Genomic DNA, 24,896 nt, shown 5'->3' with positions numbered 1-24,896 from the left:
AAAGCTCGCTGGCATTCAGAATTTCATTCGAAGTTGTTTGCTTTCGATAAGACCTTGTAGAAAGGAAGGCCTTTTTCTGCCAAACGAGAAAGGAATCTGCCAAGGGCTGTCATCCTGCCCGTAAGGCTCTGTACCTCTTTCACATTCCTCGGGGCCGGCATATCCATGATAGCTTTGACCTTCGCAGGGTTTACCTCGATCCCTCGGTGGTGTACTATGTAGCCCAGGAACTTTCCTACAGAAACGCCGAAAGCACATTTGACAGGATTAAGTTTCATATGGAACTTACGAAGGGTTTTGAAGCATTCCTCCAGATCCTCTGGATGACATTCGGCTACCAGGCTTTTTACCAGCATGTCGTCGACGTATGCCTTCATATTTCTCCCGAGCTGTTGGTGAAAAAGCTTATTTACCAAGCGTTGGTAAGTGGCTCCTGCGTTCTTTAAACCGAAAGGCATTACGGTGTAGCAGTAGGTTACCTTGTTGGTGATGAATGCCGTCTTCTCCTGGTCCTCCGGGTGCAATGGAATCTGGTGATATCCCTGAAAAGCATCTAGGAAACTCATGAGCGAACATCCAGCAGTTCCATCAATTAAGGCGTCAATTCTCGGGAGTGGGTAACTATCCTTTGGGCAGGCTTTGTTAAGATCAGTGAAATCGATACAAAGTCTCCACTTGCTCTGCCATTTGGGAACCAGCACGACATTTGCTAACCAATCTGGATAATCCACCTCCCGAATGTGGCGCGCATCTGCTAACTTTGCGATCTCCTCCTCGATTGCCCGAGCCCTATCTGGGGCGAAGCTTCGTTTCTTCTGCCTAACAGGCTGAAAACCTGATCGGACCCCCAACCTGTGTGTCATTACTTCTGGATTTACTCCTGGCATGTCCCGGGCTGTCCATGCGAAGATATCCGCATACTGTCTAAGGAGTGATATTATTTGACTCCTTAGCGGGTCCTTTAACTCCATACTCACTCTTACGCATCGACTTGGGCAATCCTCTTCCAGAGGTACTTATTCCAATTCATCCACCGGCTCTGCTGTTTTGGGATCTTCGGGTCCTTCTAGTAGAAAACTGACCTCCTTCGGGGGGTCAGCGTCCTTCTGCGACCCTGCTTCTTTACCCTTCGCAATGCCTATAGAGGCCATGTAACATTCACGGGTAAGCGCAAATCTCCCCGCACTTCGCCCGTCCCCCTATCTGTGGGAAACTTCATCATCATATGATATGTGCTTGGGATGGCTCGAAGGGCATTGAGACCAGATCTTCCTAGAATCATGTTGTAAGCCGAAGGCACATCTGCTACCAGGATGTCTAGCATAACTCGAGAAGTCCGGGAACCTCTCCCTACCGTTAATGGGAGCTGAATGATCCCTTCTGAGTATACGGCTTCACCATCAAATCCTACCAAAGGGACCCTCGCTGCCCTCAACTGTGTCATTTCATACCCCATGCCTAAGAAGACTTGCCGATACAAGATTTCTGAAGAGCTTCCTGGATCCACAAGGATCCGCCAAAGTTCCCACTTCCCGAGTTCAGCTGTTATCACCAGTGGGTCATTTCGAGTCGGGTATCCCGGGAGGTCACTATCTGAAAAAGAGATTGGATCCACATTCCTCGATCTTTTCAGCCGGACCGCATTACTTTTTTCATCCTTCATGACTGGGACCTCCCCTGCTGCGAGTGTGTGGAATATCGGAGGCTGAGGATGATCGTCTTCTCTTCGATGTGATCTCTCCCGCTGGGCCCAATTTCGATCCTCCGTGCGGTCCCTCTTGGGGGGGCTTCTCGATCGCGACCGTCGATCCTTTCTCCCCCGAGAATCACATGTTTTAGCCACGTAGCTCCTCAGGAAACCCCGATTGATAAGTTCCTGAATCTCCTCCTTTAATTGGTGACACTCCTCAGTGTCATGACCATGATCTCGATGAAATCGACAATATTTACTTCTGTTCCTTTTGTCGGATGGTGCCTTCATCGGCCGAGACTTTTTCAAATAGTCTTTTCCCTCAATAGTAGCCAGGATTTCTGCCCTCGGGGCATTCAGAGGAGTGAAGGCCCCCGAATCCCACCGAGGGCGATGTTTTTCCCTTCGGTCGTCACTCCTCCTTTCCTCGGGATGCTTCTTTTTATCCTTCTTTTCCACATGCTCCGCCCTCTTAGCCTGCATGACCTCCTCGGCATTTATGTACTTCGTGGCCCGGCCCAATATGTCCGTGAACGTACTCGGAGGCGTTTTGGCTAATGATTGGGCGAAAGGGCCGGGCCTCAGGGCGTTCTGGAATGCCACCATAGCTACGCTGTGGTCAAAGTTCTCAATGCTCAAGGCTTCCATATTAAATCGTGAAACGAAATCCTTCAAGGGCTCTCCTTGGTTCTGCTTCATACTTACCAAGGCCATGGTGGACCTTCGGTGTCTTCTGAGAGGTGCAAAATGCGCCAGAAAGCTGCCTCGGAGTTGCGCAAAACTTACTATGGAATGATGAGCCAGATTTGAATACCAAGCTCGTGCATGCCCCTCCAAGGTGGCCAAGAATACCCTACACCACATCGCGTCTGAGGCGTCCTGTACCATCATATGCGAGGTAAAGAGATCAAGGTGATCCATCGGGTCAGAGGTCCCTGCGTAAGCCTTAATGGCTGGGATACGGAGACGCTTCGGTGGTATGGCCGCCATGATCTCTGGGCTAAGGGGCTGATTTATCCTTGGTCCCTGAGCTTCTCCGGTCTTCGGCTTTAGGGCGGCCATCTCCTCCTCTAACTGCTGCAATCTTCTTTCCTGCCGCTGCTGCACAAACGACAAGTTAAGAGACTCGGCCGCCTCGCCATGACCATCATCTTGTCCCGGCCTCTGCGGATTCTCATCCCGTCGATAGGACTCCTCTTCTCTTGGGGGCTCGCGCCTTTCTTCCGCCAGAGAATGCTGGGCTTGCTGATGCTGGCAATCTAGAAAACCCATGAGTAACTCCGTCAATCGCTGTACTTGACCCTCCAGGAGTGCTATCCGATCGGGGAGAGGCAGAGGGCCCTCCGGACTCCGAGCTCTCCCCGGCGGGCTTCGGGGAGGATTCTTCTGACTCGGCTCTGGAACGGGGTTGCTCCCCACGGCCCTAGACGACTGTCTTCTGGTTGCCATTCAAGGTAGAGAAAAAAGGCAAGGTTGTCTGCTGCACTGGAGAGATAGAAGAGAAGAATGTCGGCCCCACGGTGGGTGCCAATTGATGATAGATTTTCTGAAGTGGTAGCCGCACGCTCCCTTCTAGCCTCTCCGAAGGTACCTGCAATGGAGACGGGGACTTGCTCCCCCGGTCGATCTCCGATGATTAAGTTAGTCCTTGATCTAGGATTAATTGTCCCTTTTTAAACTATATCTCTCAGAAAAGGATAAGAAGAATCTCCCACCTTTTTCTCTTACCTTTTCTCAGGATAGGGATCATGGAGGGATCTTCGGGATCTCCCTTCCGCCTTCTTCGGAACTTTCCCGATAAAGATTTCGAGATAATATCCGTCTCCGAGGAGTTCGGGATAGCTGTTGCCTCCGTGACCTTCGGTGGGTTAGCCTGTTCCTGAGGTCTCGGAGATTTCTTTACTGAGTGCTTATCCGATTGACGTGGCGATGCTTGTCTGCCATGTATCTTTTGACCGCCACTAGGTATCCGTCTTGGCGTAATTATGGGACCAAGGGCGTTCTCCTCATCACAAATTAAGTTCAACAAGTAGCAGCCAGCAACAGTAGATTCACAGCAACATATATAAAATCGTATCTATTGCAAGATATATATATATATATATATAGCAGCAGAAACTCAAACCCGAGACTCAGCGAAGGAAGAACTGAAGCAACGAAGGCCGAGGCACGCTTGAATTGTTGTCCTGAAGACAGTGACGCTTTGCTCCAGTCACCAGCAGACTACGGCGTCTGTCAAGGTAGGATTCAACGGCCAACTCCAGGGAACGGCGACCACGCTCGACCGGATCTAGCAGAACTCTCTGTGCACTCGCTCTCTGTTGGTGACACACGAGAAGTAAAGACGAAGAACTCTGCCTCTCAACGAAGATCGACTACGCCTTATATAGGCGGGTCAAAGAGGCCGAACAGTCGTTGCCATCAAAGCAGCATTGAAAGTAGAGCCGGTCCTGGGTTTTTGGAGGCCCGGGGCAAATTTTTTCAAGTGTGCCCTTTTATACAAATTAAATAAAAAAATAAAAATTATCAATTAATTAATTTTATTAAATTATAAGAATTTACAAAAAATAAGAAAAAATAATTTGGGGCCTCATTAAAATCTTATTTAGGGAAAATCCAATGGGACAAAACTCTAAATGAAGAAAAAAGAGTACCTTGCATTATAAATATTGCATTAAAAAATGAAAACAACATATTTGAGTCTACATACTTTCTTTCGAATCTCCGTAAGGATTTCTTGATTTGGTCAATCTTCCTTTCATCTAGGGTTGTTAAAAAATATCCAAAAATTGGTGAACTGAACCAAACCAAACTGAACCATGCCGTTTGGATTGGTTATATGGTTCAATGGTTAGGTTCTGGTTCTAAAAAATTAAGAACCAATATATTTAGTTTGGTTACTAATTTTTTTTTTTAAACTATGGTTCGAACCAAACCGAAACCAATATTATACTTATATATATTTTAATTTTTTGAGTATATATATATACATATGCATAAATAGTATCACTTCTTAGGAAACTAGCAAGATTCATGAAGTCTTTTATTTTTAACATTTTATGCGCTATTGCTATACTATATGGTCGATGTAATCTCATTTGATGAGATAGTCGATGAATTATTTTGTTCTACTTTTACTTTAAGACTTGAAACATTAATGAAGTTATGGGTTTATTTTAATTAACAAATTCGTTTATAATTTCATATTTTGCGAAAATGTTTAGAAGTTAAATGTTAATTGGATAGAACCGAAATCGAACCGAAACCGGTTTGGTGTGACGGATTGGTCATGGGTTGGTTTTATATATGTAATGGTTCAGTTACGGTTCTTATTTTTTCGAAACCTTTAAAAATAGTTCGGTTACTGAATTTTTATAAAATCGGACCAATCTGAACCATTGACACCCCTACTTTTATCCTCCATAATTAATTAAAACAAAAACAATCATCACATATACTAACAAAATAAAAATAGCAATGAAATCTTTTTTTAACAGGGTACAAGTGGTAACTTCTTTTGTTATTTTTTTTTTAATTTTTTATACACATATATACATAAATTTAAAAAAAAAATTGTGCCCCCTCACTTTTGGGCCCTGGGCTGTGGCCCTGGTAGCCCTGGCCCAGGGCCGGCCCTGATTGAAAGTCGGAATGAATGCCGAAGCTTGGAGAAGACGAAGCAGTCGGAAATAATTTCACGAAATTAAATGGGGACGCTTTGGGAAGCCAATGGAAGAGGAGAAATAAAAATAAAAATAAAATATTTAATTTTTTTTATACAAAAATATATCTTAATGATTTGACCGTTTGACCGGACGGATGGCGGCGCGTGTGAGGGCCAAGGGGTTCGCCCGCTCACAAAATTTGGGTGCCCCTTAGGGCCTAAAGTCAAGTATGAGGGAGGAGTATAAATACTCATTCTCACCTCTTTACACAACCAATGCGAGATAGACACCCACACACACTTACACTCACAAAACCAACAATTATTATATTTAAACTAAAGATTATTAAATTCAAAAGATGAAATAATAAACCTTAGACACGTGAAGATGAAACATTATTCATTAATATAAAAATAGACGCAGATACAAATACAAGTGGCAGTGTTCAGAAGTAGGAAGAAGACAGATTAGAACTGACTTTGACTTTGAGTAGAAACAAATTAACAACAACAAGACCCAGAATTAACAGATCATTAATCACCAAGAAGACATCCCAGAAAGCTTATGGTTAAGTACTTGAACAAAATGGGACAAATAAAAGAATAAACAGATCAGGGTTGCATCAACAGATTCTTGACATAATCACGAATTTCATCAACTTGAGCCGCCATTGCAACTGAAACAATGGGTTTCCCAACTCCGTCGACTTCTACCGTCCATGCATTATCGGAATTCCATCTGTGTGTGTGTGTATATATATCATCACATGACAATTAAGTCAGAACTAGTAACAGTTATCACAAGAAAATTAAAGCTAAGGAACACATTTAATTTATGGACTCAATAATAATTGATTTGAGCGAAATTAACATAAAATTTGAATTAACCCAAATCATGGACAGACTAGCTAAGAACTCACTCTTTTTGGCCCGGATCCAAAAGGGTAAGTCCTCTACATTTCCCCTCTATCTGGACGCGAACTACCCCTTGTGTATAAGTGAATAGATCAGGCCGAACAAGAGACACGAAACAGGTTGGATCATGGAGGAAGATCCCTGGGATAATCAGCTTCAAGATTGTCAATATACAGACACAAGACAGTTCAATCGAATATGCAGGCAGCTGCAAGAACATGGAAATTAATTCAATGTATCTTCACCTTTGAATTTATCAGATTTTTCAGTCCAAGCTTCATAGAACACGCACATATCTGTGACGATCTTGGCATATTTTCCATTAGAATTCCTTATATCTTGAAGCTCCTCATCTGAAACCATTAAAAAAAAGAAAAAGAAACATATAGTACGTTAATTGGTTTGGATATATCTTTTATATTAAGTCGGGCTTTTAGACCCGACAGTTTAATACAAACCCAACCAAATGTCAATTGCGACAACCGATTATCCAATATAATTTGGTTCATTTGATTTTCAGGTCTACTCGAACACAGTGACATTCTAAGTGCTAAAAGATAACCTGTTAATTTGACTTGTGTTGTTATATTGATGCCAACTACAGAAATATTTGCCCCGGATGTGAACACAATATCGGCTGCTTCAGGATCCTGTAAGATCTGCATATCAAAATTAAGATGAAGAAAAGGCAATGGAAATCAATCAATTTTGCTGCAGTAATTAGCTGGGCTCGTGAAAATGAATGGATTAATGTTGAAGGAATTAATGGAGATGGCTTACATTTGATTCAGCGGCAGGATTTATATTTCCCAGAGCAAAGAAAGCTCCACCCAGGATCACAATCTCTTTGACGTTGCTGGCAAAGGATGTGTCCCATTTCAGGGCCTGATCAAACACATCACACGCACACACACATATTAATTGCATGAGATTTAAACATCAAACTCTACTTAATTTGTCGAAATCCGTAGTCTAACCTCTATCCACATCTATGGCTTTGCCTGCGTCGGCAATAGTCTATCAAACTCTACTTTAATTTGCATGAGATTTAAACATTCTAGTTAATTAGTTTGCCATTATGAAATTTGACCATTTCATTAGTGATTAATGCTTTTAGAGTATATTATACTTTTGAATGTAAATAATTACAAATAATATATTCAAATAACTTGAGTAATAGCATTGTGACGTTGTATATATAAATTTCTAAACCAACAGTAACCATAGCTTAAAACCACTTTACTTACATTAATGAACTGTATATGGTCAAAAAGGTAATGAATTGAAGAGGGGCAGATCTAGGAGAGGATGTGGGGGAGGGGTGGCCCCCATGTCCATAAGCCATTTCAACCCTCCTCCCCCAAATAAGCTGAGGGGAGGCTGCAGCCCTTGCTTGCATCCCTAAATCCATCTCTGAATCGAAGAATATATATTGAAGATATATTGAAAAGAATGAATGAATCCGAACGAATACCAGCAATCACAATAAGTGAGATTGAATATACATAAGACTTCTAATAATCTAAATTTATTAAAATTCATGTAACCGACCCCACGTAATGGGATAAAGAATGAATATGTTGTTGTTGTATTGATAGTAAATGAGAAGTCGAAATATCTTACGAGTGCCAAGTTTGTTAATGGTCCCAGTGCTAGAACGGTGACTTGGCCGGGGTGTTGAGCAACAGTATCCACCAAAAACTGAGGTCCGGCCATTTCAATGTTATTGGATTTTGGAACCAAAGGAACATCGTCGGACGTTTCAGGATTCAAAGTGATGTTCCCCAGCCCATCTTTGCCATGAACATAGTCTACCACTGTTGGCTTTCCACCCTGCAGCTTCAACCCATTAATTAATCCAACCCAACCTCACAAAACCATACTATATACTTGAAGTCTGGGTCAAGTTGGTAACATCTTATTTAAACTTTATGTGGTTTCGACTATTTTTATGTGAATTTTTTCTAGTCTATTTTTAATATTTAAAGCTTCCGTTATTTACCTCTTTTCTTAAGTTAAAAGAGTACGTAATTCGTTGGGTTCTTTTATTTTTCCTTTTAATTTTTGATTAACCAATCGAAATAACCGGCAACCATCACAAAACCAAATAGCCCATTTAAGGGAGATGCATCAAGCCAAGGGACGAAGTCATTGGGTTTCTATGATTTTTATGAAGGAAGTGTTGTTTTTTTTTTTTTTAAAGTACTTATAATTCTATGAATTCAAAAATAAATGTATGAATAAAATTACTGGACTAATATATTCAAAGACATTAATTAATCTTTTATCTTATTTGATAGTTCAAATTGATTATGTACACAAAATATTTAATATATACACATTATATATATTCATGTCCAAAAAACTCTTCTTTAAAACTAAGGATATGGGACTGAATGGTGACGAATAAATTCGAAAATCATATACAAAAGTGGGGTTACCATGAGAGGCTCCGAGCAGCCTTCTGCCACCGGAATATCCGACCGATTTGCAACCTCGGACTGTCATTTTTAGCACGGAAAAGAGAGTAAACTCATCAGCAAAACGTTCAAATAATTTGAAGAAATTATTACCTGAAGTTTGGAGAGAAAAGGGAATAAAGGAAAAACAGAGAAAATACACACACACACACCAGGCGGAGAGCATTGAGAGTGGCAGTTTCTGCAGTGACATTGCCGAAAACTGTGGTGAAGCCTAAGATCTCCAGCTCTGGGCTCTGAAATGCCATCAAGATTGCCATGCTATCATCTGTACGTGTAAATCTCAACCAAACTTAGAATCAGGACCACCAAGTTGAGAGATCGAAGGCGGAAATTGCGATGCCATCTCTTCCAGGGGATGGGAAAACATGCATGAGAGAAAATTTGAAGCTTACCAATACCAGGATCTGCATCGATAACGATCTTCTTAGGACCATCCACACTGACACTTCCATTGGAGCTCGACACGACCGGAGAAGCCATTGCGAGAGTTGCTGATCCGCAAACCAAACTCGTGTTCTTAGCTACTTCTATGCATGAGGCAGCCGCATACCACAGACTCGTGTTCTTATCTCTGTGTGGTGATTAGACAACACGGTGGATCATAATAAAGAAATCTTGTCGTCGAGTCACCGAAATCTTGTCGTCGAGTCACCGTGTTATTTTCTCGATTAATTACATCGGGGACCTTTAAATTTTAGGGCAAGTTGTTGTCCCTAATTTTAAGGGCACGTTGTCCTGTGTGTCAGACATTTTAAAAAATAAAAAAATTAGACTCGATTCTATTGAGATTTAAAATATTTGTAAAAGTTATTTTTAATATTTAAAAAATCCAATAAATAATTCTGAGAATCAATGTTATGTTATAATTTTTCTCCTTTTATTAATTAAAGTTAGTTAAATAATACATTTTCTTTTTTTTTTTACTCATGTTTTTGTCCCCTCTTACATTTTCTGTTCTATTTTTTATTTGACTTTTTATTTTATTTATTTATTAATAAATTTTAATTCTATTTTTAATTTACCTATAGTTTTATTACTATAAAAATTTAATATTTATTTTCTAAATGAATAATAAATATTACTATATCTAATTTTAATATTATTATTGAAAGAGATGGCGAGGGTTTCGGTGGATGACGAAAATAGCTAAAAGCGGGGATGGTTTTGAGCTTCACTATTTAGATGACGAGCAAAATCGACAATGATGAGCAGCATTGGAGCAGCTTCTTCCGTCCCTCTTGCAAAAATTTTAGCTTAGCGAGAAGAAATTAGTAATGTACGAGACAACTTAATGGCACAACAATAATTTCTTTTTTCTTTGTCTTTTTAGAATTCACTCAAATGTGGCTACCATAGTGGTTGCTAGCTAATTTTTTTATTTCCCTAAATATAGAGGGGAAAGAAAAATAAGAAAGATGAGAGAAAATAAAGAATAAATTAATTATTTTATCTCTTTAATTAATATTGAGAGAGATTATTATAATTTTTAAAATATAAATTTAATTTTTACAATTACATCAAGTTCAAGTCTTAACTTAAGGGTGCTTATCGTATATATATATATATATATATATTTTCAAAAACTACATAGATCCTTTGTTAATAGAATAATTGTTAATGAATTTGTGTAATTTTTTAAAACTCTAAATAATATATTATTCTCATGTAAGGGGTGATCTGTTGCTTGCATGCCCCTTCTCTAATTTTATCCACATCAAACAAATTTTATGTTCTTTGTCACATAACAATTTCCTTTTTATACGTGTGTATTGAATCTTATGAAATAATTTAATATTATTTTTAAAGAATAAGGACCACTAATATAAATTTTGAAAAATAAAGTATGTTGTAATGATTTTTTTGTCTTTTTTTTATAGCTATAGGGTGCAAACGATATGAATCAATTGAAATTAACAAATTAAATAAATTGAATTGGGATGATGCTAAATCAAATCAAACTGATCGATTAAATCTAATTAATAGACCAAACAAGGTGAAAAATTGAATATAAATTGAATTGATTGAAAAAACTAAACAAACACAAAATAATAGATCAAAACCGAACTAATTAATAGACCAAACAAGGTGAAAAATTGAACAAGTTGAAAAATTGTATAGTGGGACAAACACGAAATTATTTTGTGACCATAAAAACGTTGTCGTCTTAAAGTTCCATTAATTCGGTTATTTTCAACTATAAAATAGATTAGAAATCACAAAATCAAATTTTCTTAAAAAATTAATCGAATTGAACTAAATTACAAAAACAAAAATTAAATTAAATTAATAATTTCAATCGATTCCATTTAATTAGACTCAACTTTGAACACCCCTAAATACATGAAAGATGATTAAATATGATTGATTGCTGGACATTGTTATAAAAGCATGTAAGACTAAAGGTATTAATTATTTGGAATCAGCTTTTTAATTGATTTTTGTTATTAAAAATTAGTGAGAAAAAATTAGACGATTGAGTACTATTTTATCCATATATTTATATCAAGTCATATGCCGCCATGCCTGGGAAGTTAATCAAAATCTCATGGATGCCATGCTGTCAATTTAATGCAAAAGGACACGTATCCAATTGCTATTGGTGGAGACCACCATTTTGCTGACTCAGAGAACAGATGGCATTTTTCACGTGTTGTCCGATGTAATTAATTCGGAATAGGCAATTGTTGACCCACCCAAACCATGTGGGAAAAAAAAAAAAAGAAGGTGGACCTGATGGCGCACGTTTAGTAGTTTTATTTATTTATTGATAATAATAACTTATAATTGTTATTTTTAAGTATATATTAAATAAATTTACCTAATAGTTCATAAATTTTATATGTTAAATAAATACATAATAATTTAGTTATAAACTTACATTAAAAATGTTTGAATTTTTTAGCAAAATAAAAAAATTCTACTTGTGTTTTTTTTTTTTTTTTTGGTTAAAGTTTTATTAAGAAATTTTTCTTTTAGTTCTCTCAAAGTTATTTTCTTCTTCTTCTTCCTCTCTTTTCTCCTTCTTCTTCTTCCTCTCTTTTCTCAACTGGGACTTAGATTTTAATGCCACACATCTCAAGTTGAAACTATTCATCTTATTTGATTTAAAATTTTTGTTCTTCACATACTTCTTTTATCCTTATCTATTATATCCATCTTTATCCCAAAAATATTAATCTACCCATTTTCGTGATATAGTTTTCATGATTTCATTAATTGTTTAGGCCATGAATTAAAATAAATAAAAAATTATATATAAACAATCTGTATGAGATTGTTTTGGTTCTGGTTTGAGATTTGTTTTTTCGATTTGAGATATGTTTTGGTTCATAAATATAAACATTATGAACAAAAATAAATTGTTTCATAATTTTTTTATTATTATTACATTATACTCAACGATTTGATTTTAGACTAAATCAAGAAAATTCTGAAATCTCAAATTGCACGATTTCTCAAATCATGCCAGACCGCCCCTCTCAAAAAATTATGCGGCACAGTTTGATTCGATCAATTTTTGTGATTTATTAATTTTTTTAAACACCCATAATTTATAGTTTGTGTTGGGGTATCTCTCGAGTAACCACAAAGAAAATAAATAAAATTCAAACCACATGGAAAGCCACAACACTTAAAGACAAAACTAACCTTATAACATATAAATATAAAAATATAAAAAAGACTAGAACTATAAGGTTGAATTATTAATAATTAGACGCTCGTTGTACGAGAACTCTTTTCAGCTCTCTCCAGGGCATTTTTTTTCTTCCTCAAGTGGGATTTGAATTTTAATAACACACACCCCGAGTTAAAATTATTCATCTTATGTGATAATATAAAAAACAGATAAAAAGGGGGGTAAAACAATTTTCAAAGGCAACCAAGTTGCAAAAATCTTGTATTGAATATTTTTTTTTTATCAATTTATAAAAAAAATCATACAAAGGATTGTCTATTCTATTTTATTCTTAAGAAAAAAATAAATTTAGTGATCGAAGTCTTTTATTTTTAAAACTATTTTATTTTTATATATTTTATTCTTAAGAAAAAAATACATAGACACCCCTTCCCTTATGACTTGTGAGAACAAAAGAAGGAAAGAAAGAAAGATGATGTGGTTTGGTGCATTGGCCTCCATGGCAGCTCGATCTTTTACTTCTACAAAAGTCCTGCTACAGTCTTTCCTTTGATACTAACCAGAAGATAAAACGGCATCCTGAAGAGATGAACACGAAAGGGTAACAAATTAAATCAAGGTTTCGCTAACAGATTGATAACGTAATCTCGAACTTCATTGGCCTCCACTGTGGATGCAACCGACACGACCGGCTTTCCGATTCCCTCCTCCACTTCTACTGTCCAGGGGCTCTCCGAATCCCATCTGCATATCAAAATTCTTAACCCAGAACATTACAAACCAAAAGCAAATTAAAGCCTAAACATTAATTGCTCTACAAATTAATGCTTCTTGCATTGAACGCACTCTTTTGTTCCAGGGTCCATGAGCGTCAGCCCTCTGCATTTTCCCTGTGTCTCCACCCGGACAACGCCTTTCGTGTAGGTAAAGAGCTCAGGCCGAACTAGCGCAACGAAGCTGGTCGGGTCGTGCAGGAAAATCCCTGAGAGAAAATTTGTCTCTTTGATCCAGTTCTGTGAGTTCAAGATGATCCAACAAATGAATATGGAAGATGATTACCCTTGAATTTATAGGACTTTTCCGTCCGTTCTTGGACAAATTTGCACATGTTCGCTATAACTCTAGCATATCTTCCCTTGGACTGCCTCAGCTCATCAAGTTCATCATCTGAAACCACAGGACAGTGTAGCCTTTAATCATGACAAAGTCGATATAAATACAAGAGGCTGGGCTTTGGAGCAATGTAATATTGTGTTGTCCATGGTAAACTTAGGCATCAGTTTTCAAAATACGAAAGTAGTCTTTGCAGAGGGCAAGCAAGCCTTGGCAGTGATGATAAGGTTACTTTTTGTTTTTGATTGAAGGTCCCAGGTTTGAGCTGAAGAAACTTCTTTGCAAAGATGAAAGAGAACGGCTAGTGTACAGATGCCCATACCCCGACCATCATAAAGCAGGGAAGCCTCCTGCAATGAGGATGCCCTTTTTGGTCTTCTGGCAAGCAAAATACACTTTTCTAGATTTTGTGAAGATGAAAGTTGAATATATTATGGAATCCTCTTTTACAGCAACATAATTAAAACTGGAAGCAAAGGAAACCAGAGAGTGCACAAAACCTGTCAGTTTGACTTGCATTGATATGTTTATACCGACAATAACAATATTTGCCCCAGATGTGAACACAATATCTGCTGCTTCTGGGTCCCCAATGATCTGCAAATCAAGAAAGTACATCAAATACTAAAACTGCTTGCAGCCTAATGGGGGAATGCATCTTCTGGCAATAAATTAAAGAAATCAAGACACTGGGTGCAGTGTCATTTATCATTGAGATAATTCCACTCCTCCATTATTGATCACTTACATTTGATTCAGCAGCAGGATTGACATTTCCCAGCGCAAAGAAAGACCCACCAAGGACGACCACTTGTTTAACTTTGCGTGCAAAGGATGAATCCCATTTCATGGCCTGAAGATCAAACAAACACATCCGGAGAAATTGAAGGTTTCAAATTTTTTATGAAAGTAAAGGAAAAGGCATGTGTAAAACTTACGAGCGCCAAATTTGTCAATGGTCCCAGTGCTAGTATTGATACTTCACCAGGGTGTTTAGAAACCATTTCCACCATCAATTGTGACGCAGTCTTGTCAATTTTCTTTGATTTTGGAACTAAAGGAACATGGTTAGATGTTTCGGGATTTAAAGTAATGTTTCCCAATCCATCTTTACCATGAGCATGGATTCTGGCCCTTGGTTTTCCACCCTGCTCCAAGACATTACACTCTATATTAGTAAAATGTTTTATTCTCTGTTCTTTGAATGGAATTGAACACTTTCTTTCATTCACCGAAGTATTGGAGGAGCAATTAAAAACTAGAAAAGTACTGGAAGCACAACATGATAGTCGTTCGAATTGAGTGTTAAGAGACAGAAGAAAGAAACAAGGTAAGAGAAAAAAACCATATTCGAGCCTAGGATAATTGTGGAGAAGAATCTTCTAATTTGATTACGCTAAAAAGTTATATTGAGAACGGTAAAAAAAATAGAACTTTATACAAAAAATCCATATAGAATGATGTGCCTCTCCTATGTTCGCTCATTATATCAAAAACCCCGGATAATGATTTGTATTCACCAGAATACTGCTAACACATCATTCTAGCTTGAGAGAGAGAGAGAGAAATCATCTTTCTAAAAGAACAGGAGTTACCATCAGAGGCTCGTGGCAACCCTCTGCCACAGGAATATCTGAACGATTTGCAAACTCGCACTGCCATTTTGATCATCAAAAAAGAAAAGTAATTGGCCATGAACATGATATCAAAAACTCTGAAAGACTTGAAGGCGGTGAATAAATACCAGACGCAGAGCATTGAGAGTGGCAGTTTCTGTGGTAACATTGCCAAATATTGTGGTTAAGCCTAAGATCTCCAACTGTGGACTTTTGATTGCCATGAAGATAGTCATGCTATCATCTGTAAATCAAGAAATGGCATTCACAATCTCACAAATGGCAACCACAGTGACATCTTACTCTCTGTGAAAAAATAAAACACTGATTCCATCCTCACATGAAATCTTCCATTTATTCCAAGAAACACTCAGCATAATTTGTAGAATTTGCTTGCTTGAGGAAAATGAGACCTTCATATATTCATCAAAAAATATCCATATTTCCATTGCCTGATATCTGTGCGTTTTATATATCTGATAATATATTAGCAAGAAAAGTGATTTGCTTCTTCCATGAAGAAAATGGTCCATTGCCCCTCAAACAATATCCTAACTTACAGCTAAATAAAATGACCACCAAAACAGCAATAAAATGGAATCAATTTCCAGCAGAAACGACCTAGAAAAGCACTAATTAGAAAAAAGATCCTAACGGAATTTTGTACGTTTTTTTCTTAATTTGGCACTTAATATCCCAGATAATAGTAAGTTCCTTTTTCCCGATGAACATCCAAAAGGGTTGCTCACAAACTATCTGAGAATAAACAACAAAATAGATTCGCAGAAATTTTTCTTCTCAATTTCCCAAGAAAATGTTCACATAAGCCACAAGCAAGTGAGAAAATTAAGGCAATAAATCAAGCAAAAAGATTGGAGGAAATAAGAAAAAAAACCCACTAACCAACACCAGGATCTGTGTCGATGATGATCCTCAGATGATCACCCATAGAAGCCATAACTCTCGACGACAGTCAATCAGAAAGAAGAACTTGTGCAAATTTTCATTTGAGGAAAGAATTTGAAGATTGTAATGGTACTGGCGTTGTGGGTTTTTACAGCCAATTGGAACCAGAATCGATATTGAGACAAAATTCCCTCAAAAGATGAAGCAATCAATTAGCCCCAAGTGTTGAAAAATTAATTAAAAATTCGGATGACCGGGGATTCCAGGAAAAGCGAAAGCATCATCTTCCCACTTCCATTTTTCACATTTTTTTTTATCTCATTCGGACATATTCATTATTCAATTTGGGTGCCCTGCTTGTACTTATCTCTTCCCAAAGTCGGTTCATGCTCTACTCATTTTCCCTTCATTACTTGCACAAACATCACTGTGGTCTGTGGGACTCTTAAGCTCTGGATATTTAATTTTTTTATAAAATTTTAAATTTATATTTTTCAAAAAGATTTTAAAAGTGCGTTCACAGATATGTTCTCTAAAACATACGATTCACCTTGCCTTAATCTAACATTAACATATACAGACATGTTAGTCATGAATTAGAGCCTAACGACTTAACCTAACAAAGAAACATAACTAGATACCTAGACCTCCGTTGAGGCAAAAATGAACCCATGATTATTGAGTATCTTGCTGCATTAGGGTAACAATTTTTTTTTTTTTTAAAGTAACTATCAATCAAGAAAAATATTATACTCGCAAATAAATTAAAAAAATTACTTTTATCGACTGATGTTGTTGTAGACACAAATTTATAATAGTTTTATTTAAAATTAATAATAAATTTATCTATAACTGTAAATTATTATTAATTTTAAATAAAATTATTATAAATTTATATTTATTACATCAATTTTAAAATTTTATTTATCAAATTTATTTATAATCATGATATTTCTTATCACCCAAAGTGAACATTTTTTAGTTTGAGAAAACCAGAGTCAAGCTCCGAGGCAAATCCTCACCCACTTGTAAATTAGCTAAAAAAAAATAAAAATGATAAAAGAATGGGTAATACAATTAGGAACACTATAGTTATCTTCATTATTCATGTCCTTATTAGGTAATACAAGGTGATGAGCAAGAAAGAATTGCGAATCAAATTCAAGCACAGAGAGATTATTCATTATTCCATAATTAATCAAATGCATGCGTAGCTAGCTAGCCACAAATTAAGAGGCAAATGAGGGCATCATTATCAATGCAAATCACAATTGAAAACCAGATTGATGGTTGAGAGTGGATTTTATAGACTTAAACAGTACAGCTCGATCGCCATCCAGCTTGTGTTGGATGAACAGCGTCCCAAAAGAATGCAGCTTCAGGGTCACTGCACAGTGTATACAATTTGTTCCCTTTCTCGCCCACCATTGAACAGTAAGGGAGCACTAAGGGCATTTAAATTCTTACCTCCCTCTTGAGGTTGGCCTCTTTCATTACCTGTGTGAATGCTGTAGCGGTTTAGCTTTTTGGGTTTGACTATAAAAGACTAGAGGGTCCGTGTTGTTTTGCATCGAGTTTCCACTGTTTGAATTTTCTTGTCAAGGAGAGCTGGTGTCTGAGAGGGTTTCTGCTAAATTCAACTGTTCGTGGTCATCGTTAACTGAAGTTGACCATTGTATCCTACATGGACAGTCGCCAGAGCTTGCACGTGATCGGAGCAGGGCGCCACTATCTTTAGGACAACGCTTTTCAGTGTGCTTCGATTGCGGTTTTACCTCCACCATTTGTTGAATTTTTTGGTAGTTGTCTGCCTCGTTGGTTTCTGGATTTGCAATATTGTGTTTCTTACTTGCTATTATATTGCATGCTGAGTATACTGTTGTTGTTGCCATAATCGAGTTATATGCATGTTCGGATTTCATATTGCTATTTAACAATGTGTAATACTAACATATTATAGTTTGGAAGACTAAACATGAAGAACATAATTATATTTGTTCTTGAAATAATCGTCTTTATGCAGTTCTCAATGCTCATACTCTCGATTACGTCAAGAGAGATAAATCACAGGTTGAGCATTTGACCTTTACATAGGACGAGAATCAAATTCACAATTTATCAGATTGATATTAACATATTACTTATTCGACCACTCGACTTATACCCTAAAAATATATTTTTATCCTTGTAAATATTAGTTCTTTGTCCACGTCAATGTTTATTATTGTTAATGATATGAATTACACGTGTGTTGGTGTGCACGCTCTCATCTTTTGTTCGACCAACTAGGTGTAATTTTTGGTTGCTTAATGCATACATAAAATTATCAATTGGGCATGTGATTTTTTTTTTTTTTTTTTGGTTTGAAGTACGAGAAGGGATCAAATTGTAGAAATATAATACCTAATAAGTTCAAGATGATGATGGTAAGATTGAGTAAACATAAAATTATCATAAACTTCGACTTGGGATTGATAGATGGTTCAAGTAAGTTTGTCTTTTTTTTTTAAAAAAAACGGGCTTGACTCAGTTGCTCAAAACAAGAACCAAGCCTAACCCATTTTGGTCTAAACCCATTAGAAAGCTCATTATTCTCTTTATCATTATTTAGCCTATTAACTCATCACTCATTTCTATTAGCTCATTACTCATCTTATTTGATCTAGCCTATTTAAAGTTATTGGAGACTTGGTCGTCGCCATTCAAATCCAGGTTTGTTTCTTCCATTTTTCCCTCACTCTAATCTCATCTCTTTTGAATATGTAGGGAGCTTATCCTCATCTTTGTGAGATGATATCTAGTTCTTCGAAGGTTATCTACATATATTGTGTTTATGGGGTAGCTTTTTGCACAACGAGAAAAGAGAGAGTGAGAGATCATAGAGGAGAAAACAAGTGGTTGTTGGTATTTATTCTTGAGTTGGGGTTATTTTCTTTCGATTTGGGTAGATTTGGGTGTGATCTGAGGCTGGTTTTGGGTTTTCCTTAAGACTAATTCTTGGTTTAGTGGGTTTTGGACCGATCGATCTTAGTCATGAAGCCCCACTTTCATCTCCTCCATTGCCAATGATTCATCAGAGCATAATAGAGAGTTCTTTTACTTTTGATTTTTCGGTTTCTTGTTTTGGTTTTTAACTCTTTGCTTTGTGTTTTTTCTTGGATTGAACTTCGTGGGTTTGTGGATTTTTCGAAGTATTTTAAGAACACAAATCTTTTCTTACATTAACTAATTTATCATGAAAAATATCACTTATTAGAGATGGACCTTCTCTTTCTCTATCATTCTGTTTTTTAATATATATACCATTAAAGGTAAGGCAAAGCCCTCAGCGAGGACACAAAAAGGGGGCCTACAAAACAAGCCAACCGGGCCGTGGGCCCCTGGAAAAGCATAACACTGTCAACAAGCGTACAAATTAAGGTCTAACTTGGGGAAAACATAAAAAGCAGAATTCCCAGGTGCAAGAAGAAAGGGCTAATCTAGTTACTTACTAGTTAGCTTACATATATAACCTGTTAAAAGGGATGAAAACGAGGAGAATGGACGGTCAACTTTGACAACATTAAGGAGGACTAAAAGCCCAGATGAAACGGTGAAGCAAAAGCGGAATAGAGTCGAGAAATTAAGAGGAGGGAAGAAGAGCTGCATCGATCGGTGACAAGGTTTGGCAAGACATGGCGCCATTGGCAAAAAAGAAGGAATTGTTTATCACACGCACATGGATTTTCTAGGAACAGCAGCCATTGACGTAACATGCCAGCTTTTCTGGGTCCATGGGTTGCTTGTTATATCATTTGGAGGGGGGGGGGGGGGGGGGGGGGGGAATATGATTATAAATCTCATGTGTTTTAATCAAACTAAGATAAGATTAGAATATTTAACTGTTAATGAGTGTGAAAGCAAAACTTTATATAATATTTGGAAAGGATGAAGATGACAATATGGTGACGAGCGGAAATTAATCCCCCCCGCTTCCATGTATGGTACAGGTAATAATATTGATAATGGCGACGTTTTGTTCAAACCCAATTAAATTGTCCTGATTTTTGCAAATGAATGCAGGGGTGTTCTTGACATTTCAACCCATTTGACTATTATTAAATTCCGCCAATATTTATCACTATTGTAGAGATAAAGTTGAATATCAATATAGCCAAGAAGTAGATGACGAAGGCAGACAAGGCCTTGTCAATATCAATATAGGCTATATAGCCAAGAATTAGCTAGGTCTTACGACCAGGCTATTGGCAGAGAGAGAGAGTGGATTTTAGAATCTCAAACACAGCTTGCCATCCAGCTTGTGTGGGACGAACTGCATCCTAGGAGAACGCAGCTCTGCACAACGTATACATCTTGTTCCCTCTCTCGTCCTCCATTGAACAATAGGACCGGCCTCCTGTCGTCACCAATATCATTATAAATTCAGTAATTGCTCAGTCTTATCATCTCTGTATTTTATTAGCAACGGAAATTGACCCACACGCATGTGAAAGAACTTCGAGACCTGCAGGTGGGCCGTTGATGGACGTCAACGTGAAGGCAGTGGCGGATCCACAGGTTTTTTTGTTAAAATTATAAGTAAAATTATTATAATAACTTGAGGCTTCAAAAATTTTTGAACTAAAAGATTAGTGGGGGGGGGTGGTCGCGACAGAGAGAGAGAGGGAGAGAGGACAGGAGGGTGGCCGGTCGGTGGTCGCGCGTTGAGCAGATGGGTTGCCAGCGGTGGCGCAGTGAGCAGATGGTGGCCGGCGGTTGTGTGGTGAGGAGATGGGTGGCCGGTGGTGCAGTAACCCCAATTGCACAACTCACCGTTAGAAGCCAAAGGGGATGGATAGTATTCGTTTCTCCATTGAACTCAAGAAAAATAAATGGATAATAATCATATTCTTTATTATTTGCATCGGCCGAATTTCAGGAAGTATTTAAATTATTTTTATTTTCGTTTTAGCAATTATTGTATAATTAATGATTATTTATATAAATACACAGCACACTAAAGCATAAAAATTATTAAAAGTGTCACAGGCAAGTGTTTAAATAGCATTTTCATCATATTTATTAATACTCAATTATAAAGAAAGCGAAGAGGTAAATAATAGAAGAGAGGTTAAAATTTATTAAATTTCTCAAAGTTTATAACTTCACATACTTTACCTCTCTATAATTTTATTTTTACGAAAAATCCTTTTCCTTTTGATAGTTTCTAGAAAAAAATTAAAAATTTACATGTTAAAAAAACCATAATATCCTAATTAATTTTAAATAATTAAAATTTTACCTTAAGTAGAGAAAAGTTGGGAACAATATATAAAAAAAGCTAGAGAATATCATCACTAACCCTAATTAATGAGTACATAAAAACATTGCAAAATCGGCCTAATCTATCTCTAAAGAAGTGCAAACGTCAATTAATTTATAATATAAATGAAGTCAAATTCATCTTTGAATCAACATAAACAAATTAGCCTCTCTTAATTAATCTTTAAATTATGGAAACAAAGTAATTTTTAAATTTTGAATTAAAAATATAAATATATATAGTGTTTGAAAATCAATCAAAAACTGTATTTACTAAGGGAAAAAAAAAGCAAGAAAATTCATAGAATTATGTGTTTAAAAATTCAATCAAAAACTGTGAGCATTAAAAATAAGAAGATTCAATTCTTTGAAGATTACTTTCACGATTCAAAGATAGGAGCTTTTTTTATTTTTTATTGTTAGGACTTTGAAGGGTTTTTCTGTGTGTCACAGTACGTACGTACAAGGTATATTTTATGGGTTATTAACTATTTCTTTAATATTTATGATCTACTATTAATTAAAATGCCCGCAACAGATGCCATTTATAGCTTAGGTGAGTGCAAAATTTTAGGAAATGTTATTTAGATACTCAAAATTGCATCTGCGTTTTCATATGATCAGCATCAAGAAGGTAAGAGACAAATAATTTATAGGCATGTGATGATCAACTTGAAATAGAATGCTTAATGTTATAGAATCTTATACTAAGGTTTGGCAAAAGTGTATGAATATAGTTCTATGAACATTACAATACCAATTGGGACAGTGGGATAACTTGCTACTAAAAAGGCAAAAGAACAAGACCAACTGGGTCGACAGTGAGATAACTTGCTTACAATACTAATAGAAACAGTGAAATAACTTGTTGCTGGATATGCGGGATAAGGCAAAAGAACAATTGGAGCTGAGATAAATTAAGATTTTTTTTCACATTTGTGTATACATTTATCGAGAATCCCAATCTGTTGTCCGTGTCGGATAATAACTATGTTGCCCAATGTGAGCTAGGAGGGGGGCATTGGGTCCCACCCCTTCCTCTTGGTTGTCTACGTTGAGCAATTGATATGTTACTCAACATGTCGAGCAATAGATGAATTTCTATTTATAGATTTGGTATAAAATATAATACATTATTGCACAAGTATTACTAAAATTTAACTAAATATCCAAATCACTACAAAAAAAAATTGATTTTTGTAGTGATTTTTTTGCGACGATTATAAAAACCACCGCAAAATATGGTATTTTGCGGCAATTTCATAAAATCGTCACAAAATTCAGTAAAACATGTTTTTTTTGCAGTAGTTTTCAAGAAATCGTAGCTAAATTTAAAACAAAATTAAATAATAAAAAAATTAAAATCTTTTTCGCGACGGTTTCTATCATCGCTAAATTAAAAAAAAATATTAAAATTAAAATTAAAATTAAATTAACATTTGTGGCTATTTTCAAAAATCGCTGCAAAATTCAAAAAAAATTAAATTTAAGCAGTGGTTTTTAAAAAATTGTCGCTAAATTTAAAAAAAATTAAATAATTTAAAATTAAAATTAAATAATTTAAAATTAAAATTAAATTAACATTTGCGACGATTTTTAAAAACCACCGCAAAGTTCAGAAAATATTAAATTTAACGGCAATTTTTGAGAAATCGCAGCTAAATTTTAAAAAATTAAATAATTCAAAATTAAAAATAAAATTAAATAATTCATTAAAAAATTAAATTTAGTGACAATTTTAGAAAATCGCCGTAATATTCAAAAAATATTAAATTTAGCAGCGATTTTTGAGAAACTGTGGCTAAATTTAAAAAAATTAAATAATTTAAAAATAAAAATAAAATAAAATAATTTATTAAAAAATTAAATTTAGCAGCGATTTTCTAAAACCACTGCTAAATTGAAAAAAAAAAATTAAAATTAAATAAAAATTTGAAATATTAAAATTCATTATTTTTATTAAAAAAATTAAATTTTGCTTAAGAAAATAATTAAAAATTAAATAAATATAAAATATTAAAAATAAATATAAAATTACATTTAAATTAATAGCAAAATTCATTAAAAATATAATTAAAAATAAAAAAAATTAAAAAAAAATTAATATATAAAATTTTAATAATTTTTAAAAAATATATAAAATCTTCTTTTTATTTTTAATAAATTAATTTATTTAATTTAACTCAATTAATTTATTTTTAATTTATTCTATTATTCTTTTAAAAATAATTAATTAATAAATATTTTTAATATATATTAAAAAATATAAAATATAATTCTGAAAATTAGTTGTTAGATTAGTATATAATATATATATATATATATATATGTGCATATATGTTAAGGAATTCTTCGCAGATCAGGCGGTTCACATGCGCGGGCGCGTACAAGAGGTCTTGGGTTCGAAACTTGGAGAGAGCATGTTGGGATTTAATTTTCAGCATCGCCACGTGGGGCACAAGAGCGGGGCGGGCTGGCTTGTGCGGGCCTTAAAAAAATAAATTGTTTTATTTTAGCGACAGTTTCAAAACCGTCGCTAAAATTAACAATTTAATTTTTTTTTAATTTTAGCGACGATTTTTAAAAATTTTAAAAAATAAAATTTTAATTTTAGCAGCGATTTCAAAACTGCCACTAAATATTATCGTAATCGCCGCTAAATTACTTATTTAGCGACCGTTTTTAAAACCGCTGCAAAATTTAAAATTAGCGACGGTTATTCCAATGTTTGATGAAAATCGCCGCTAAACGGTCTGCGTTTTTTGTAGTGAATAGTTATTTCAAAAAATATTTAAATTGAGAGTAACAATAAATATATTTTGTTTAATTAATGACAAAATACATTAATTTGTTGTATTTTATTTTAAATTTTTAAATAATTTATTGGATAATTAATGATTTAAAACTAATAAAATTATACATGCGACTCAAAGTATCAATCTTTATTAATGGTTAAATATTTTTTTGAAAAAACAGATAACACAAAAGAAAAATTATGCATTAATATGACATATAGATGCATATTAAATAATAGAATAATATTATGAGTTATGATTGATAATGGTACCATATGTTATATGGCATCTCATTAGAGAAGACTAAAGAGACTATGTGTTATTATTTTCTCTGTCTAATATTTTCTCTAATGAAAATGTGACACCACCGTATGATGTGCCGGCACAGAGCATCTCTTGTGTTTTATTCATCCTATTTAATTAGTTTTTTTTATGATTTTTTAAAACATTTTGTTTTTCAAAAATAAAATTATTTATTTCCCTAAACCACACTTAAATCTAACTAAAGTTAATTAGGCAAACTCAAAGTTTACTTATATAATTTATGTCCACCATTAAATTGGGTTAACGCTGTATATAATTTACATTGGACCAACTCAAGTCTCTAGTCAGTCCATTTGTGGGCTTTAAAATGCATAGAGTATCGCCGGGGGGCTTAAGAATTTTTATTTGGCCTACCCATTTATATAATCAGGTCCAATTTAATTGTGTCTATTTTAATTAATTTTGTGAAGGAATGTCACAGCGAGCCAGACCATTAGGTGCCTACCCTTAAC

General features: G+C 35.5%; 3 protein-coding genes across 5 annotated transcripts; all 3 read right to left on the bottom strand.

Moving 5' to 3' along the window:
• Positions 1 to 1,016: 1,016 nt before the first annotated feature.
• Positions 1,017 to 3,139, bottom strand: LOC127788760 (uncharacterized). The gene is made up of 3 exons (XM_052317363.1): positions 2,230 to 3,139; positions 1,264 to 2,031; positions 1,017 to 1,138 (listed from the first exon to the last, which is right to left on the bottom strand). The coding sequence occupies exons 1-3, from the start codon at positions 3,137 to 3,139 to the stop codon at positions 1,017 to 1,019; spliced, it is 1,800 nt and encodes a 599-aa protein (XP_052173323.1).
• Positions 3,140 to 5,737: 2,598 nt separating this feature from the next.
• On the bottom strand, positions 5,738 to 9,309 carry LOC127788250 (uridine nucleosidase 1-like). Of its 2 annotated transcripts, none has more exons than XM_052316361.1 (9): positions 9,145 to 9,309; positions 8,902 to 9,017; positions 8,711 to 8,770; positions 7,893 to 8,102; positions 7,050 to 7,154; positions 6,832 to 6,928; positions 6,515 to 6,622; positions 6,275 to 6,410; positions 5,738 to 6,093 (listed from the first exon to the last, which is right to left on the bottom strand). In XM_052316361.1, the coding sequence occupies exons 1-9, from the start codon at positions 9,230 to 9,232 to the stop codon at positions 5,967 to 5,969; spliced, it is 1,047 nt and encodes a 348-aa protein (XP_052172321.1). In that variant the 5' UTR covers positions 9,233 to 9,309; the 3' UTR covers positions 5,738 to 5,966. The 2 variants fall into 2 exon arrangements, 1 of the variants encoding a protein (XP_052172321.1); XR_008020298.1 differs by having other exon boundaries at positions 5,945 to 6,093; positions 6,275 to 6,423.
• Positions 9,310 to 12,849: 3,540 nt separating this feature from the next.
• Positions 12,850 to 16,414, bottom strand: LOC127787989 (uridine nucleosidase 1-like). 2 transcript variants are annotated; one of them, XM_052316106.1, is made up of 9 exons: positions 16,022 to 16,414; positions 15,247 to 15,362; positions 15,098 to 15,157; positions 14,441 to 14,650; positions 14,251 to 14,355; positions 14,003 to 14,099; positions 13,449 to 13,556; positions 13,236 to 13,371; positions 12,850 to 13,148 (listed from the first exon to the last, which is right to left on the bottom strand). In XM_052316106.1, the coding sequence occupies exons 1-9, from the start codon at positions 16,074 to 16,076 to the stop codon at positions 13,004 to 13,006; spliced, it is 1,032 nt and encodes a 343-aa protein (XP_052172066.1). In that variant the 5' UTR covers positions 16,077 to 16,414; the 3' UTR covers positions 12,850 to 13,003. The 2 variants fall into 2 exon arrangements, with proteins under 2 accessions (XP_052172066.1, XP_052172067.1); XM_052316107.1 differs by having other exon boundaries at positions 12,850 to 13,133; positions 16,022 to 16,404.
• Between the last annotated feature and the right edge of the window lie 8,482 nt (positions 16,415 to 24,896).

Source organism: Diospyros lotus, chromosome 13 (assembly GCF_014633365.1).
Source record: "Diospyros lotus cultivar Yz01 chromosome 13, ASM1463336v1, whole genome shotgun sequence".
Taxonomy (NCBI): domain Eukaryota; kingdom Viridiplantae; phylum Streptophyta; class Magnoliopsida; order Ericales; family Ebenaceae; genus Diospyros; species Diospyros lotus.
The sequence above is the reverse complement of the archived record's forward strand: the minus strand, read 5'-3'. Positions and strand labels throughout refer to the sequence as shown.